Source organism: Pantherophis guttatus, chromosome 1 (genome assembly GCF_059756535.1).
Source record: "Pantherophis guttatus breed Tessera chromosome 1, ASM5975653v1, whole genome shotgun sequence".
NCBI lineage: Eukaryota > Metazoa > Chordata > Lepidosauria > Squamata > Colubridae > Pantherophis > Pantherophis guttatus.
The window spans coordinates 304,727,720-304,747,965 of record NC_142063.1 but is presented as its reverse complement, the minus strand read 5'-3'; the positions used below and the strand labels follow the sequence as shown (position 1 = coordinate 304,747,965).

The window sequence follows — 20,246 nt, the reverse complement described above, 5'->3', positions numbered from 1 at the left end:
TCCACGCTATTCCAGTGCCTTGCCGGCTGGCTAGCACTTGGATTGTAAATCCCTTTCACGTGAGCCTCTGGACAGCGGAGCGAGGCTAAAAGGGATAGCGGCGATAGCGTGGGCGCTGAGGAGCGAAGCGCGGCGCTTTGGGATAGCGCCTGTTCAATTGGCGCGTGGGCGGCCTCTGCTCTATTTCAGGTGCTACGACCGGCTGGCTAGCACTTTGGCCTTATTGCCCTGTCCTTTCCATCAATCGGGCGCAGTGAGTACGTGGTGATAGTGGGGCCTATTGAGTAGAGATACAAGCTGCCATTTTAGAACCTTGGACTGATTAGCCGCCATTTTGGTGTCAAGGTTGTGAATCATTCATCTTGTCCCAGCGACCATTTTGTACTATAATCATTATGGCTGAGATTTCTAAGGCTAATAAGAGCAAGAAGGGAAAACACCACCACCATCAGCGAGACCCCTTGGGGGATGTCTCCTCTGGCTCACAAGTGAAGAAATCTAAATCGAGTACTTCCCATGAACCACCTATGTCCAGGGATGAACAGAGGAGGCACAAGGCCATAGAGAAAGCATGCAATAAGGCAGCTTCCTCCTCCAAAACGACTACGCAGGATCCTTCAAACCCAGAATCTCTTCAGGCTCCTGCTAGGGACGAGGCCTTAGCAATACCCTCTCCTATTCCTCCTCTCTCTCCTGATATCTCAGTTACAGGGGATTCCTGGGTACCGGACACAGCCTCAGTTTTTCCAACTGCCGCCCCTGTGGTAGCTCCCGCCCAAGGGGATGACATCTCTAGAGCTGTCTCTACTGGGTTGGAACATCCGGAGCTACAGGCCCCCCCAGAGCAGAGACTGGATGTCACCCCGGCCTTAGCTCGCTTAATTGCGGATTCCATAAGACAGGGCATTGCCCAGGGATTGCAAGAGAAAGCATCTTCGAAAGTTTCAGAATACCTAAGCCGCCATGCACCTTCGGTTAGTTCTCAGCCCCTTCTATCTTCTTCTCAGGCTCCGGCTAGGGCAGCTTCTCCTTCTGGGAACAGCCAGGGCTCTCTTTCTGGGGAAGAAGACCAGGCTATCATAGACAATGACTTGTCGGAGGATGAGGGCTTAGCGCCTGATCAGCCTGCCTTTGTCGGTTTGTTCCGGCCCCAGATGTTTAGGTCCCTCTTGCACAAAGCCCAGATAACCACGGGGCTGGGCCTTCCTGCAGCCTCCGACCAACCTCAACCGGGGACTTCAACAGCTTCTTCTTCCTTATTTGACGTGCCCACGGTGCAAACAGAGATAGTCCCGGCTCCTAAATTATTTACAGAGGTTTTACAAAGACAATGGAAGAATCCGAGTACAGGGCCTATCCCTAACAGCCTAGATAGGCGCTTATTTAACTTGGTGGCGGAGTATGCCTCTCTTTTGCAGGTCCCCCCTGTGGACGCACCGGTGGTGGCCTTATCATCTCCTTCTCCTGCTTCGGGTCCCTCTGAGGAATCCCTGCGTCTGGAGGAGAGGAAGACAGAACGTACTCTCATCAAGGGCCACCAGGCGGCTGCCTGGTCCGCCCAAGCGGCATCCTCTGCATCGTTTTTTAACCGGGCTTCGATCTTGTGGCTGAAGCAGTTGCAGGAAAGGATTCCAGCCTCTGAGGTGAGAACACACCATGACATTAACAAGATACTGGCCGCAGTGGAGTATTCTGCGGATGCCACCTTGTCTGCAGCCAGATTCTCTGCCAAGGCCATTGGTGCCGCGGTCACGTCTAGAAGGCTGCTTTGGCTGAAATATTGGCAAGCCGACGCTCGTAGTAAATGGCGCCTGGCTTCAGCCCCATATTCATGTGATAAGCTCTTTGGCCCTGCCTTGGAGCCTCTTTTGATCGAGACCCGGGATCACCGGAAGATCTTACCGGCCATGTCGCGGAGATCGGACGGTCGTTCGTCGGGCTCCTTTCGTGCGCAGTCCTTTCGAGCTTCAGACGGCGGCTATTTCCAGCAGAGGTCCCATCGTGCCTTCCAACAATGTGGAAACTTCCAAGATTCTCAGGTCAGGCAGGGCCCCAGATACCCCCCCAAGAGAGGTCAGAGAGGCGGTAGGGGCCGGCCCTTTCGACGGTCTCGTTAGAAACTCTTCACGAGAGGAGCTTGGGGGTCGCCTGGCCCTTTTCTCCCAGGCCTGGGAGGATACGGTTTCTGACACATGGGTAAAGAATACCATTAAATTCGGCCTTTCCCTAGAATTTCGGTCCAGCCCACCTAATAGATTTATTCGTTGCCCAGTGTCTCTTGATAGTGCCAAGGGGCCCCTGGTCTCCGCGGCGATCCATCACTTGTTAACCATAAAAGCAATCGAACCAGTGCCTCCCTCCGATTTAGGCTTAGGGTTTTACTCCAGGTTATTTTTAGTTCCAAAGTCCTCGGGGGGCTGGCGGCCTATCCTAGACTTGAAAGCCTTGAACCGGCACATAACTTACCGCCGGTTCAAGATGCACTCCTTGCAGTCTATTTTGCTGGGCATTCGGGAAGGGGATTTTTTATGTTCCGTGGATTTAACTGAGGCCTATCTCCACGTCCCTATCCTTCCCGAACACCGTAAATTCCTCAGATTTTGTTTCAACAATAAACATTACCAATATAGGGCTTTGCCCTTCGGGTTGTCCTCGGCCCCAAGAACCTTTACAAAAATTATGGCGGCCCTTATGGGTTATGTGGCCACGCTTCCAATTAGAGTGTCCTTTTATCTGGACGATGTTTTGATCTTATCCAGGTCTTTGCAGCAAGCACACTCGGACCTATCTAGGACCCTTCAGATCCTCCAGTCTCATGGCTTTTCTGTTAATGTCGCGAAGAGCCATTTATCCCCTTCCACCCGGATCCTTCACCTGGGGGCGGTGATTGATACTAGGTCCTCGGAGGTGTTTCTATCCCCTGACCGGGTTGACAGCCTTAGAGGGTTAGCTGGCCGGGTCCAGAGCCAAGGGTCTTCCTCTATCTTAATCTTATCCCGTCTTCTTGGCAAGATGGTCTCCTCCTTTGGGATAGTCCCTTGGGCCCGCTTGCACAGTAGGGACTTACAATGGGCCCTACTGCCCTTCCAACGCTCTCACAGGGACTCTTCAGCCACGATTCTGGTACTTCCACCCTCGGTGATACGGTCTCTGTCCTGGTGGACTTCAGCAGCACTACTGAAAGGGACCAAGTTCCGAGAACCGAACCGTCTTCAGATTACGACAGATGCCAGCTTGTCCGGGTGGGGAGCCCACCTGGGTCCCCACCTGGCGCAAGGCCAATGGACACCTTACGAGCAAAGGATGAACATCAATGTGCTCGAACTGCGGGCCATTTTCATGGCTCTAAAGGCCTTCGAAACCCATGTGCTAGGTCGGGACATCTTGATCTTAACCGACAATGTAACAGCCAAGGCGCATGTGAACCGTCTTGGGGGCACCCGCTCCAGGGTTCTAATGAAGGAGGCTCGGAGGTTAGGCCTCTGGGCGGAGGACCACTTAGCGTCAATACAAGCGGCCCATATCTCCGGCGTTCTGAATCGCACAGCCGACTCCCTCAGTCGGGCACCAGTCGACCACTCAGAATGGTCCATTTCTCCTCGACTGTTTCAGGAAGTGACTCTTCGTTTCGGACTCCCAACGGTGGATCTATTCGCCAGTGCCACCAACCACCAGCTGCCTCGGTTCTTCACCAGGTTCCCCTGTCCCGGGGCAGAGGCGGTGGATGCCCTTCAGAGTCCGTGGCCAGCCAATCAACTTCTTTATGCCTTTCCTCCAGTCAACCTGCTTTCCAGGGTGGTACGGAAGTTGATCCAGGAACGCGCGGAACTGATACTCATCGCTCCCTCTTGGAACCGTCGCCCCTGGTTCGCAGATCTCAGATCTCTGTCGGTGGAGCCTCCTTGGCGGATCCCAGACGAACGGCTGATTCTCAAGCAGGGACAGCTGGAACATCCAGATCCGCTCTGGTACCATCTCACCGCTTGGCGATTGAGCGGGAGCTTATGACCAGGCTTCCCCTGTCGGCCGGTGCTATTGCAACCATCCTGGCAGCACAACGAGCTTCAACCACCCTCATTTATGAAGCTACCTGGCGGGCTTTCTCCCTGTGGTGTGGAAGGCAGCTCGTATCTCCTACTTCGGCATCAATTCCCTGCGTCATCGAGTTCCTGCAGGAAGGCTTAGTCTCTGGTCTTTCTCCTAATACGCTTCGACGACAGGTAGCAGCACTTTCCACGGTTTTATCCGGCTCCTCGTCTGAGCCACTGTCACGGGACCCTCTGATTCGCCAGTTTCTCCGGGGCGCTACCAACATCCGCCCTCCGACAATCCACCGCTACCCATCTTGGGATTTACCCAAAGTCCTCCGGGCTCTTACGGGCCCTCCGTTCGAGCCTCTAAGAGACGTTTCTTTGAAATACCTTTCTTTCAAGGTCGCCTTTCTCGTGGCAGTCACCTCCGCACGCAGGATTTCTGAGATGGCAGCTCTATCCATTCGTAAGGAGCTCTGTATCTTCCACCAGGATCGAGTGGTCCTGAGATTGGATCCATCTTTCATCCCCAAAGTAAATTCTGTTTTCCATCGAGCACAAGAGGTGGTGCTCCCGAATTTCTGCCCTAACCCTCGACATCCTCTCGAGAAGCGATGGCATACCCTTGACGTTCGTCGTGCATTAAAAGTGTATGTTTCCCGTACGGCGACTTTCCGGCGATCGGATGCCCTCTTCGTATCTTTCTTACCAGCTTCCTTGGGGTCGAAGATTTCCTCTACCACCTTGGGACGATGGATTCGGGCGTGCATTTCGGCGGCGTATGAAGCCTCGGATCTTCCGGTGCCCTGCAGGATAACGGCTCACTCGACGAGGAGCGCAGCCACTTCGGCAGCATGGTCTACTAGAGCCTCCATTGAAGAGATTTGTCGGGCGGCTGCCTGGACGTCGCCTTCCCCCTTTGTGCACCATTATCGCTTGGACACGTTTGCATCGGCGGATGCTGCCTTCGGACGTAGAGTCCTTCAAGGGGTCCATTCAACCTCCTAACCGAGGACCGGCCTCCTCCCTCCCGTCTGGACACATGGCTTTGGTATGTCCCATCCTGACTGCCGTGCCCGACTGGAGGAGAATGGGCGTTGGTTCTTACCTGATACGCCTCTTCTCGGACTGTCGGGCACGGCAGTCAGCCCCACCCACGTGGGGAGTCCGGTCCCGGCACTGTCTCCTCCGGGAGGGGGTTGGGGCTTCTAATGTTGTTCGTTTCTCTCCCTAGACACGTCTTACCTTTTTACTCCCTCGTCTCAAAACTGTCAGTCAGCAGGCAGGAGGAGGGACTTCCGACCTTCAAGATAACCCGGTCCAATAAGCAACTCTGCCAAGTCACCACCCATCCTGACTGCCGTGCCCGACAGTCCGAGAAGAGGCGTATCAGGTAAGAACCAACGCCCATTTTCCTGGGCTCCAAGATCACCTCAGATGGGGACTGCAGCCAAGAAATTAAAAGACGCTTGCTCCTGGGGAGGAAAGCTATGGCAAATCTAGACAGCGTACTAAAAAGCAGAGACATCACCCTGACAACAAATGTGCGTATAGTCAAGGCTATGGTGTTCCCAGTTGCAATGTATGGCTGTGAAATTTGGACCATAAGAAAGGCTGAGCGCCAAAGAATTGCGGCCTTTGAACTATGGTGCTTGAGAAGACACCTGCGAGTCCCTTGGACTGCAAGGCGATCAAACCGGTCAGTTCTAGAGGAGATCAACCCTGACTGCTCTTTAGAAGGCCAGATCCGGAAGATGAAACTCAAATACTTTGGCCACCTAATGAGAAAGAAGGACTCACTGGAGAAGAGCCTAATGCTGGGAAAGATTGAGGTCAAAAGAAGAATGGGACAACAGAGAATGAGGTGGCTGATGGAGTCACTGAAGCAGTCGGCATGAGCTTAAATGGACTCCAGAGGATGGTAGAGGACAGAAAGGTCTGGAGGAACGTTGTCCATAGGGTCGCGATGGGTCGGACACGACTTCGCAACTAACAACAACAAATCAGTTAAAAATGGAAAAGTAATCATTTTGAAAAACACTTTGAAGAGCTCCACCACCAAATGGACAGGGTGCTACTGTATCTCCCTCATAAATTGGATCCTCTTTGCCCACTTGCTGTTTTCTAAACAAACAGAATACCAGGTTGCCTGTGACTTTTTTCAGCATTATATTAAATTTACTTGTGAGGCTGAGAGAACAGAGCTTGCATCAATATGCTCTTGAATATGACATTACATGTGTTATTCAGAAATGACAAAAATCATGGTAATCCTTCAGAGGAAGGGAGTTATATAGTCAGTTATTATAGTCATTTTGTTTGCACCAGAATTGCAAACAAAAACATATTAAAAATAAAGTAAAAGCCAGATAAAATATTACAGTTAGTTTATCAGTAGATAATAAAAGTCTGCCTAGTTGTGCTTGAGTCTTAGCTGAATATAATTTTAGAGCTGGTGGGATATGCTCTGTTATTCTGGTGAAATGCAAAGATTGAATTGCAGCTGCTGTTTTTTGAGCAATTTGTTTAACAATAATTTTGGTGTGTACTCTGGTTCAGCTATGGAAACCCATACCCAAATATTTAAAAGATTTCACTTTGGCCATTTATTCTTCAGGCATGCAGTTTAGGTCTCTTTACAATATCGGAATCTTAGTTTTACTACAGTTTTACTCTGTTCCAAAACTGGAGTAGATTCTGTTTCCAGAAAGCCATAGCTGAATGCTTTTATAACTAATACAGGGAAGATGGTCAGTTTCAAGTTGATTGTCTAGATGAAATTTCTATACAAGAGTAATTAAATTCCATTGAAATTAAAGTGTAATCAATCAGGGAAAACCCTGATCCAACCCAGTGGGATAATTCATCAGGCAAATCACTATTGTTAGATCCATTCACCAGATACAAAGTTTTGTAATGAACACTGCCCCTTCTAATCCCCTTTTCAATTTTTAGATTGCTGGCTTTGTAGGGGGGAATGCAACTATTTCTGAAGTATTGATGGGATTGAGTAAAAAGCATCTTATCGTTTGCCCTGCCTTTACATTTAGATCACCAGAAACTATTACATATTGTAAGTAGAGGAGTTATTAATCATAAGGATACTAATGTATGCTTCAAATTTAGTCCACAAGTAATAGAACATTATTAAATTTTAGCAGCACAGACATTGCATAGTACTCCCATTGGGTTTAACTGTATAATTTTTAATTGTAGTTTACTTGAAATTTGTATACTTAAGCCACGATCCAAGAGCTGCTAAAAGTGAAAACGACTTCCCTCCCTGCTTGTAAATCAGCTGTTTTCTAGCCAGGTAAATTCAGCAACATAATTCATGAAAAGCAGAGTTTTTGGATTTAGCATTCCAGCCTGCAGTATTCCATGAAATAATTGTTAGGGTTTTTGAACTTGGATGAAAGTCTGAGTTCCCAGTAATGGCCATTGTAAGAGGCAGATCATCAAGAGCGATGGGAATATAAATTGGTTCATACTGCTTAGTGTTAAGATCAGCTGCCAGAAAAATGACATTTTGGGTGTCAGAGAAAATAATATCAGTATTAGAAGAATCTATTCCAGGGATAGCATGAGACCCAAAGCCAGACTTCTCTCTGTAAGTAGTTGCTAATAGCTGGGATAAGAGTTCGTCTCCTTGGTCAGTTTGATCTTCAGCATATCCATCTAGCTGCCTTAGTAATTTAAAAGTAATTTCCGTGGAATACAATTGGGGAGCTACAGTATAGGAGGTATTGGTATTAAAAAGCATGTCTGGATCCAATGAAGGCAAGAAATTAGCTTTTTTTTCAGGATCTGTGTAGATTCTGTCTTTGATGTAGCACTTGGTCAAGCTGCAGATTGTCAGGATTAGACATAAAAAGTTCTCCATTGGTGGTCAGTGTACCCAGGCTTTTTGTGATTGTGGCAGCATTAGCAATTTGTTGATTGACAGTCCTGAATACATGATAGGATAAAATTAATTAATGGTTTTGCTATAGAGACTATTGTCACCAGTGTTTCTGTTAATTTATCCACTCTCTGTATGATATCTGCTTGCTCTGAATCTGGCAGTGTACCAAATGAGTCAATCAACTTTTCTTTCAGTGAGTCCTCGGCAGACTCTCTAGCTGTAGATAATGCAGTCTGTTGATTAGAGCTCTTCTTTGTTAAGGTCACTGCTAGTGAAAGATCCCTGAAATTATATGGATTCAAATTGTTAGATTTAAAGTGGTAATATCCTTTTGGGAAAACTGATCCAAAAGTGGGCTAGCTTTCTCTGAACAGAAAACATGTACTGGGAATATTGAGAAGGTGCTCAAGAAAGGCTTTATGTTAAAAAGCATGCTGTAGATTTTGAAATTACTTAAATGTGAGCAGAATTCTAATGCAGTCTCTTTTATATGGCAGCCATTGGCGTGTAGTAGATCTATCAAAGAGCAGCTGGGTCAGTCAAGGCTAGAATAACTACTTTTTTGAAGTCCTTATGATTCCCTATTCACTGCGTTATTGGAAATCTGCAGAGTGATCTGATTGGTTTATAAGTAATAATTGCACTTATTTCATCTCTGCCTTTTTTTGACTTGAGAGTTAAGCCTTCCCAGGTATTTCTTTCTCTCCTAGTAGATTCAGGAGTGGGGTTAGCTCTAAATTCCCCTGTTAGCTGCTTGTTGCCATGAGCAGCAGGTGTCTTTACAGCTTCTGCTGTTTTATTTGGGTGACTTTTTCATCAGGTTCGCCTGATCCGCCAGTTGCGTCCCTTTCTAGATCGGGACTCCTTACGCACGGTCACTCACGCCCTCGTCACCTCCCGTCTGGACTATTGTAACGATCTCTACATGGGGCTCCCCTTGAGGAGCACTCGGAGGCTCCAACTGGCGCAGAGTGCGGCCGCGCGGGTGGTGATGGGAGCGACGTGGCGTGAGCTGCACTGGCTCCTGGTGGTCTTCTGAGTGCGCTTCAAGGTTTTGGTTATCACCTTTAGAGTGCTCCATGGTTTAGGACCTGGCTATTTACGGGACCGCCTGCTGCCACCAATAGCCTCCCACCAACCAGTACGCTCCCATAGAGAGGGACTCCTCCGGGTGCCGTCGGCCAAACAATGTCGACTGGCGGCACCCAGGGGGAAAGCCTTCTCTGTGGGGGCACCTAGTATCTGGAACGAGCTCCCCCCGGAGATACGGAGGATCCCAGATCTGCGTATCTCGCACGCTCAAGACTTTCTTGTTTCATCAGGCTGGCCTGACCTAAGTCTTTCCCCCTTTTAAATGGAAATTTTAAATTTGGTTTTAAAGTATTGGGGTTTTAAATTTGTTCAGCCAAATTATTTAATTCGTTTTATTCTATTTTAAATTTTGTATTTATATTGTTTTATTTTATGGCTGTTCACCGCCTTGAGTCCTTCGGGAGTAGGGCGGTATACAAATTTAATAAAAACTAAAACTAAAACTAAACTAAACTATGAGTATACTTTACAAAGGACTCTTCTAGTAGTCTAATTTTTGACTGAAGTCAAAGGTTCAAAGATCATGATGACAGTTTGTGTTCTGATCAGGCATCGCCATCGCCATCCACAGTTATGAACTGTTACATTTCCCCTTTTTAAATGCATATCATCCCCATCTTGCACAAGCAATGCAGCTGCTGAACAAACAGCAGCAATCTGGGGAGGGAAGAGTATTCCCCACCAGGGAAGAAGAAAGTTCTGTAAGCTGTTACCTTTCAATTTCTATCTATAGATCCCATTCTGAAGTGTTATAAGAGTTATGTGGGTTATGTCTGTTTGGAGAGTATGTAGAGTCATAGTTACTTACTGAAATTATCTATTTATCACAAATTCATCCATTTTCTTCTTTAAAGGTTTTGGTGGAATCTTTGTTGTGGAGTCTCTTCTTCCTTTTTCCCATTCTTGAGTTTTGCTTTATATTTTATGGAGTTGTATCTAGAACAGATAGATGACCTTCCAGGTATTACTGTTTATAAAAAGTAAATTAAAAGAATATAAAATGAGAATAGCAAGTTCAAAGATGAAGTAAAATAAAACAGACATAGATTTAAAGCTGCTCACTCATCGCCATCTTTAGACCACTCCCATCAAAGTTTGTCACCAAATGACTATGTTTAACAAGAAGTCTTAATATGTTCTCAAATAAATTGTTTGAGAGTTTTACACATTTTTTGACATATTTAGTAGTTCCAAGCTTAATAAAATTGAGTGACCTTTCTGATAGCCATGGGAGGAGAATGTATGACTCCCCAGATATTATTGAACTATAATCTGACTTCTGGGCCATGGTGCTGATTTGCTGTAAGGTATAGATCTTTAGCCCAGCAAGTGTTGTTCCTGCTGGCCCAGATACCTAGAAAAGTTATTCTTACTAAGAAACGGGGGAAATTCAGCAGGTTCTGACAGGTTCTGGAGAACTGGTAGCGGAAATTTTGAGCAGTTTTTAGAACCGGTAGCAGAGATTTTGAGTAGTTTGGAGAATTGGCAAATACCACTTCTGGCTGGCCCCAGAGTGGGGTGGGAATGGAGATTTTGCATTATCCTTCCCTAGCCACGCCCACCAAGCCATACCACACCCACCAAGCCACACCCACAGAACTGGTAGTAAAAAAATTTGGATTTCACCATTGCTAAGAAAGGCATCTCAAATTTATTTAATCAGAAAAAAAAGTTCTAGAAGAAGTTCTTTTATTGATAAATGAGAATTGGGGTTGAAATGAATGGTCCTTGGTGCTCTCTGAGCTTTCTGTTTTCTAGCAGACATTTTGTTACCCTAACTAGGTAACATCATCAGTGCTAGTAGGAGAGGGATTTACTCTCAATTTATATTCTAGTGGTTTGCCCTGTCAGTACTCTGAAGTTCTATATGGCCAAACATGGGCTGTAAATTAATAAAGAATTTAATGTAGAAACTGAGCATTTGATGTATCAGAAAGATGAGTATTTGGTCTCTGTTCAACATCAGCATCTACCACCTATGTTAGTTAGTAGATACTGATTTTTTGTTAGGTGATTCAAAATCTTACAGGAATAGATGCATCAAAAAAGGATAGGAAGAACCGTTCTACTCCTGATGGTTGCTCTAATGCTGATGAGAAACTCGTCAGAGCATTTTCCCTTGTTATAAAGGTTATATAGGGTCTTTTTGAGAGAATAATGTTTTGAAATGAAATAAATTTTCTGATGTAGGCATGATGACAAGTGTGCCTTGTGGTTTATCTTAATCCCCCAGTGACAAAAACGGAATAAATAATAGCTTTAGGTAACCCAAATTGCTTGCTTGTCAGAAGTTTTTAAACAAAGCATCACCCTAGAAGATATGTAAGATGCATGTTCAGTGATGTAAAGGAATTGTGAACCAGCAGAGCATTCAGCACAATGACACTTTCAGAGACAAATTGTTGAACTTGTGTGTCAAAGGAGTGATTATCCTTGGGCACAGAACAAATCTAAAAAAAAAAAAAAAAAAGATTAAGTGATTGTGACCTTTCTTCCTTTAAATATAGTTAGGTATTTGTTTTCAACAGAAAAGTTTAAGGGCAAATAAAGAAGGAAGACTTGTATAAATCTGGGGTAGAAGCAAAAATTCTCTGTTTGATAGTTCCTGTTTGGTTCCAAACTTTTTCTTTCCAATTTTGATAAGAATTACAGAAATTTCACTTGATCCAACATAGGAGACTCGTGGAGTAGGAGACTGGGCAGTCTGCCATTCATGATGATCTAAAAATGGCCAATGATGTATGTGTCACAGAGTTTATTTATTACAATAAAACTACTTAATTGAAATGGAAAGGAGAAGCATTATGGTGCTTTGTATACCATTTATGTAACATGAGTAAGAATATTCACTATTTTGGATTTTATTGTCAGGCCATGTAAAAACAAAATATATATTCTGTTACCAATACATTCCTTCATGTTCTGTATACTGATATTTTTTTCTCCTTGGTGAATTTGAGAAATTGGCATCTTTTAAATATATGAGAGATAAAATTCATAGTTTTTTTGAACACTAGAAGGGAAACATACTTCATTCCAGATGTAACTACAGCATTTTGTGTCAAATAAAATCTGCGAATAATGCTTCAAAAAATAGGCTTCTTAAAAGGAAACAGTTAAACACACACATACCTTCCTGGTTCCATGTATTGCTTCAAAATCCTGATCAAATAAGAATTTTATGGTGTATAATAGTAATGCTTAATATGAAAACAAGGCTCATAGGAGGTTCTGCTATACCTTCTCCTCTTGTTTTTTCTTTTGCCTGCTTGTCTTCTCTTGGTGGTTTAATGTGTATGATATTTTTACCCTTACTTCTTTCATTCTTTAATTTTAGACATTTTGTTCTGCAACAATAACTATTGTAAAATAAAACTGGATATTATATAGAAATGCTTTTGAAATGTTTGGATGGATGGGTCGATCGAACGATGGATCGATCGAATGATGGATCGATGGGTGGGTAGGTAGGTAGGTAGGTAGGTAGGTAGGTAGATAGATAGATAGATAGATAGATAGATAGATAGATAGATAGATAGATAGATAGATAGATAGATAAGCCAAGAACACAAGGACAGCCAAAAATACAAATAGATCATTGAATGAATGAACCAAGCATTCTCACTCAAGGCACAAGTTACCAGGCTCAAATTATTACTTTGGGCATATTATATGAAGACCTAGCTCTCTGGATAAGGATCTACTGTTGGCAAAAGTAAGAGGAAAGAGAATCTATCTATGTGGTCACAAAGAGTTGACACTGTCTTGATGGCACATAATGGATCAATCAGAGAGAACAAATATGAATGGAAAGAGGTCAGAAAGCGATTAAAATTTAAAGATATACCATTTTTCCTTTAACTGGCTTTTGGGAGGTTTAATTGTCTCTAATTCTTTACATATTTCATGACCATAAATGGGGTGATTAAAGTGGCATCAGATCACACTGAGAAGTCTTGAATTTTTCACTCCTGAGAAACAGAAGTTTTCTAACACCCAATATAAAATGAAGTGCTAGTGCCAAGCCAGGAATAGGCAGTTAGGATTTGCATGACATTCCTCTCATGTAACATTTTTCTTTATTTTATACATTTCTTTCTTTTATTAAATAAACATTCTCAATAAAAATTATAAAAAACAAATTGCTGTATTCCTCCTTTCTTAATTATTAGCTGTCACATCCAACTCTTTATAGATTTGATAAGCATTTTTTTATATCCTTCATTTAAGTCAATGATACAGAAGCTGAAGAGCTGAGGATCCAGAAGTTATCCAGGAGACACTCCACTCCATCTCTTCTAAATTTGATAAGGAATATTCTTGGAATATGATTTTTTGTTTAACTCTAAACTTAGTTGAATTGCTAAAAGTAAAAACAAAAATATAATTACACATAAATAAATAAATAAATTACACATAAATAAGTTCAGCCTTAAAGAGCTTTGGTTGTTTTAAGAGTCATAGTAATTTTTTTTTAAAATAGTTTTATTAAACATTTTTTTAAAAAAAAACAAAAAAGAATCTTTAACAATTTTTTCTTTCCAACAATTTGCATCAGTAAAACATATCTTACTTATCCATTTTTTCTCCCTTATTTCAATGTATCCTCTATACATATAATTCTAATATTGATTTATTTACATATATAAATAACAGTATACACAATTTTATTTCTACAATCTGCATTTTTTCTGTTTCCTCTTGTTTGTTGTTACATTTCTACTCCTATATCTTCCTTATAGAGTCATAGTAATTTTAATAGATGGATTGATAGAGTTGTGGTGGTGCAGTGGTTAGAATGCAGTATTGCAGGGCTAACTCACTGACCACTCCAGGAGTTCGATTCTGAATGGCTCAAGGTTGACTTGGCCTTCCACCCTTCCAAAGTTGGTAAAATGAGGACCCAGATTGTTAGGGACAGTATGCTGACTCTGTAAATAGCTTAGAGAGGTCTGAAAACACTGAAGCAGTATGTAAGTCTAAGTGCTATTGCTATTTCTTAAAAGACCGTCATGTTTTTTCCAGTTAATGCAGAAACAAGAAAAAAAACCAGTAGTTATTTCAGTAAATATCAAAGACATTCTGTGCTCACTCAAGGTCAAAAACACTTTCAGGATCATTATCAATATTTTCATAGCCATATTAATTTTACCATCCCCGTTCATGTTAAAAGTCACTAACTTATAGTGTTTTTATAAACCATACATTTTCTTTTTCTTTTGGTTATGCATTAAGATATCTTTATTTCATGATTTTATGGTCAAATATAAGCTCTGTAGATTCCAGATTCCCCTCTCCTCAACAACACTCTTGATCTAGAAACATTTTTTTATTATACAGTGATTATCATTGTTGATCTTTACAGCAACAAAAATAGGCATTTTTTAATCTGTCAATCTCTAAAATTTCATTTTTATTACCAATTCATACCATGAATTATATTAAATTAAATTAATGTTTATTTTAAACAAAAATTAAATATGCCCTAATGCAGAATTACGTTGTTTGTTTTTACAACTGTAAGTCATAAGCAATTAATTCTCCTTGGAATTAACTTACCATTCCCAGTAGCATCATATGTTGATACAGGGTTAAAGATAGTTTAGTGTTTTTCTTCAGTAAGTTGGGCTCAACTTTGGAAGATTTCAAGTTAAAGGAAATTTTGAATATTCTTAACAGCCTACATACAAGATTATTTAAGATGAATGCTGTCATTCTTACTGTCATCCAGATGATTATTCTAAATCTGTATTCAAGATTTACAAAAATGTAAATCAGCAATTTCCTTCTGTTTCATTTTACATTTCTTCCAATGTTTAGTTCAACAAAGGTTGATCACTATATAGTTAAACGGGGAGATTCCCCCATATCCACATAAGGATTCTTCAGCAGTGTAGTAAAACCTAAAATATTTAGTTTGATTGTATGAGATTAAAGAAAACAGGTATAATAACAAAGATACTTTAATTGTGTGGAACCAATTATTGTTTTCTCCTAGATTAGGCTAGACTGAGTCTACGATTTTCAATGTTAACAGAGTAGAAGAGTCCAACTCAAAGATAACTTTAGTTTTCATTTAAAAAGTTTTTTAAAAAAATCTTTTAATCAAGCTCATCATATTTCAACCTTTAAATTATATTCATGCCCCTTTAATAGAATTCAACAGATTATTGATTCTTGTTTATTGACAAGTATTTGCCTTCTAAAAAAATGAATCTGAATAAGTAGAACAATATTCAATAGTAGATGTGCTTTAATAAAAGTATTTTTGTTGCTAAGACTGCAGCAACCATGCTTTCATCAATTCTCCCACTTACTGCTGTAGTCTAGATGCATCACAATGTTTACTTAAGGACAAAGTTCACAAAAGTAGAGTTGTGGAAGTGATATAAGGCTTAATGGTGATATTTGATGGTCCAAATATTTGATGGTCCAACTTTCTGTTAGGATAAAATCACTTTTTTCAACAGTTTCTCCATTAGATCTTAATGGATGATAACTTGGATATGACAAAACAATTCATATTGCTAGATCCATTTAAAAGCATGTTAAAAATGCTGATTATATAGTTTCATTTAAGTTTGACCTAGCCTGGATATTAGAAAAAGTTTTGGTTGTTTATTTCAATTTATTATTCAGATTTCATAGTTATGTACACTTTTAAGTGAAAATGATATGTATTACAAGAATAATAACAGGAATGGAATAATGTGCCATATTATTTGTGCCACACTAATTTTTTATAATAACATACAAGTCTTAGAATACCACTTAACAAGACACAGGTTTAGAAGTACTAGATTCAGGGGATTTGATGTGGCGTTATTCAGGCAGTCATGTTTCTTTAATTGTGCATTTTAAATGTTGTAAGCTGCCCAGAATCTTTTTGGAGTTGGATGGCCTCAAAAATCCAACAAATTAAATTAAACTAATTATAGCTTAAGGCTCGTGTTAGATATCATGTGTGATAAATTTCCTCACTGATAAGACTTTTTAGAGCCAATTTAAAACTTTTCAGAATTGAGACTACCTCCCAGACTGAATCTTTGAGAAAACTATTCATATATAAGGACTTTTTTTTTCTTTACCCACTGCCCAGCTTTCTAAATATTTTTCATTTATTTTACCTCCGCTACTTGTTTAGGAAAGTCTTTATTATTGAAACATCTGTCTCTTATATTCCTTTACTCCATCTGAATCAGTCTCCAGTATAATTTATATTGCATTCTCTGCAATTTGGTCTCACCAGCTGTTCTTAATGTTCTGCCATGGTGTTATCTCCATAATAAAGTAATTATTTTTAGATGATGTAATTCTGGCAACAGGCTTTCTCCCTATGCATAATATCACATACAATCATAGATAATGTGGGCACCACTTTTCCTACAGACACTTCCTTCGGTGCCTACCAGTCTCTGTATCTCATCTAACTTTAATTTGTTTTTAAATTCTTCTAATTATTTTTGTAAATTACAAACTAATAAAAAGTTGTTATGCTAGAAAATGAAATGCCAGCCAAAGTAATAACCAAATACTTAAGGAACTCACAGCTGATGGTGAAAGAAATGATGGTACTAGTTTATTTTTTTAGAATCAAGAATAAAGATGATAATGTGCTGGAAAAGTAAAGAAAATATTAATAGGGAGGAAGGCAATGACAGAATTACGCAGCATCATGAAGGATAAAAATAATTTTATAACAACAAACCAGAACCAAAAAAAAAATGTTTTTGAATTATATAAATGTACAGCTGTATCAGCTAAACACCGAAAAACAGCAAGATAAAAAAAATAGATTTCTTCGTGTTACAGATCTGGAGACCGTTATAAAAGTACCAGGAACTGCATGAAGAATTATTCAGTGAATCCTGGCTAAAATAAAGACTGACTGTTCCCTTTAAGACAAGGATGAGCACTCAGAAACCTCTGTCCTTTGGCTGTGTGGTATAAGCAGATGATAGCCTTAAAAAGGATGCCATCCCTGGCAAGAGTAAGTAAAGTAGAATACAGTAGAGAGGCACTATTGGTCATGCCTGATGATGACCTGTTTCAAAGCTGGGACAAGGATGGTGCTCCTTGATACTTGATACTCCTTGATCTCTCAGTGGCTTTCAATGCCATTGATCATGGTATCCTGTTGGATCAGTTTTGGGGATTAGAATGGAAGCATTGGTTTGCTGTGGCTTTCCTCCTTTCTACAGTGGTTGAATTCAGCCAGTGTTGGCATTGTAGGAAACTGCATCCATGACTCCACACTTGTGGGATGCCACTGAGGTCAACTCTTTCTGCCTTGTTATTTAACATCTACATGAAACCACTGGTGAGGTCATCTGTCAGTTTGTAATCAGGTATCATCAATATGCCTATGATACCCTTATATATAGTATATCTTGACGCCAGGCTGATGAAGTCCTGGCCCAGTTCTTGGAGGCTGTGCAGGTCTGAATGGAAAGAAACAGAGTTGCTTCCAAAAATAGTTTGCTTCCTAGGATTTATCAAATGTTTCGACCTTCTTTGTCTACAGCAGGGCTGTCAAACTCGCGGCCCGTGGGCTGGATGCGTTACACACTGGCCATGCCCATGCCCGGTTTAGCAAAGGGGGGGAAAGTCACAATACGTCACATGACAATGCCATGATGACACAAGTTTAACACCCCTGGCCTAGAGAATAGTTCTTAAATATTTTGTCTCCCATACCTTCAGACAGCCACTTATGCCTTGGTCATCTCACCATTGGATTAGGATAATGCTCCATCCATGGTATTGCCAATGAAGATTACCTGGGAGCTACAGCTGGCCCAGAATGGTACTAGATTGGGCTGTCATGGGTGTGCTATAATATGCAGCTGTGTCCTCACTGTTTTATGAGATGCACTAGTTACCAGTTGGCCTCCAGATGTAATTGAAAGAGTTGGCTCACCTGTAAATCCACTAAAATAAATAAATAAATACAAACATGGGTTAAAACCAAAAAGCCAGGATTATTTATTTAAATCATAATCACAAAAAGCTGTCCTCAACTGTCCCCTTAAAAATGTGCTCTGGAATTGTCATGTTGGGGTAGAGGGGCAATGACTCAATTCTACATTTAAGCACCATTCCTGGAAATACTTATTTTAGCTTGGCTTGCTTAAAAAAAAAAGAAAGCAAAGCAAAGACAAATGGTCTTAAAATATTATTTCTGACATTTGAAAATACTACTTTATTTTATTAATGTATTATTGAATGAGTAGCATATTGAATTCTTAATGATTTTTAAAAGAAAAGTGCAATCAGATTGAATGCAGTGGGTTTTATTACTTAGTAAAGAAACATGGCATTGTTCTGCATATTTCTTAACCCATAAAAAGGAATCAAACAACATGGCCTTTAAGGAGAATCATAAAAAAGCCAAGATTAATAAAATCATAACTTAAATTCCTTTATGGTTTTAAAACACTTAAACGGCCTTTTTAAATATATTATAGAATCACAGTATACTGAAACTATAAGGATAGGTATCAGATCTCTGTTTAAAACAAAAACACAAACTACTGCTGTTTACATCTGCATTTATACATTGACAAATAGTTTTGATTTTGTATGTACTGTATATGCAGGTAGTCTTCGACTTATGATTACAATGGAGCCCCAAATTTATCTTGTTAAGTGAGATATTTTTAAGTGAGTTTTGCCCCATTTTACGATCTTTCTTGCCCCAGTTGTTAAGTGAATCACTGCAGTTGATAAGTTAGTAACCCAATTGTTAAGTGAATCAGAAGATCATCAAAGGTGATCACATGATCTTGGGACACCGCAATGGTCATAAATATGAACCAGTTGCCAAGCATCTGAATTTTGATCACATGATCATGGGGATGCTACAAAGGTCGTAAGTGTGAAAAACGGTCATAAATCACTTTTTTTCAGTGCTGCTGTAACTTTGAACAGTTACTAAATGAACTGTTGTAAGTCAAGAACTACCTGTACTGGACTGCATCATGAGCGGAGCAATCCTGTGAATTTTTAAGAATTACAAATTGTGACAGAGGAGCAGCCATACTCAAAATCCTACTGAGTTTTGGTGGCAAAACAGAAAGGAAGGAGGAACATTTTCCTTTGTTTTTTCTTCTCAAATTTTTTTCTTTGCCAAATGTTCTTTGTAAATTGTTAGTCCTAAGACAGTATGTACATATACATCTGTAGCCTTTTCCTTTCCATAACAATTGATACACAATGCCAAAATTATAGAACAGTTTCAAGTTGTGTGTAAAACAGCCATGAACAATGCAAGAAGATAGGAAGGCGGAATGAATTTCCTCAAAAGATAATAAAATCGCTATAAAGCAGTGTTTCCCAAACTTGGGAACTTTAAGAAGTGTGGACTTCAACTCCCAGAATTCCCCATCCAGCATGGCTGGCTGTGGGATTTTGGGAGTTGAAGTTCATACATCTTGAAGTTCCCAAGTTTGGGAAACACTGCTATAAAGCTACTAAGCTAAAATCGCTACTAAGGAAACATACTTGAGAAACCCCTATGGAAAACCCTCTTTCCTATCAATCACTCACCCAACTTCTGAAGACAAAGATACTTGAAATCCTTATATATCTGCTTAATATGCCTTTATCTATATTTTTCAATGCAAAACATTCTTCATTATTGTGCATGATACCAGGCTCAGGTAAATTGCCACTTCTAGATGAGATTGTATTCCTTCTCCAAAACAGGTATGTGGTCTATAGGTGCTTGCAAATTTGCAGTTGCTACTAGTAGCCCAGTTGCATATAACACAGCAAGTGTTATCTTGTTGTGCTGTGGTGGTGCAGTATTGCAAACTAACTCACTGCTCACACCATCAGGAGTTCAATTCTGACTGGCTCAAGGTTGACTCAACCTTCCATCCTTTCAAGGTTGGTAAAATGAGGACCCAGATTGTTGGGGGGCAATATGCTGACTCTGTAAACTGCTTAGAGAGGGCTGTAAAGCACTGGGAAGAGGTATATAAGTCTTAAGTGTTATTGCTATTGCTATTCTGAACCACTCTTCTGAACAAGTATGGCCTTATGTATTGGTATCTTCAAGTTCAAACTACGGTAATACATTTTATATAGGGCAGCCCTTGAGAATACTTTCCAAGCTCTAAGTAGTGCAGAATGTAATACTTAGGCTGAGTAAGATCTCTTTACCACACATTAGAATGTCTACTCCAAAAGACCAGCAGTGCCTGCCAAAAAATGTC

General features: G+C 41.0%; 2 protein-coding genes across 2 annotated transcripts in view; both read left to right on the top strand.

The window, feature by feature from the left end:
• Positions 1 to 20,246, top strand: part of SRBD1 (S1 RNA binding domain 1) — a 151,243-nt gene that overhangs the window by 81,854 nt on the left and 49,143 nt on the right. The gene's annotated exons all lie outside the window — the stretch shown is intronic.
• On the top strand, positions 1,141 to 5,429 carry LOC132709798 (uncharacterized). The gene is made up of 2 exons (XM_060684593.2): positions 1,141 to 5,082; positions 5,266 to 5,429. Exon 1 carries the CDS (start codon positions 3,069 to 3,071, stop codon positions 5,037 to 5,039), a length of 1,971 nt encoding a protein of 656 aa, XP_060540576.2. The 5' UTR covers positions 1,141 to 3,068; the 3' UTR covers positions 5,040 to 5,082; positions 5,266 to 5,429.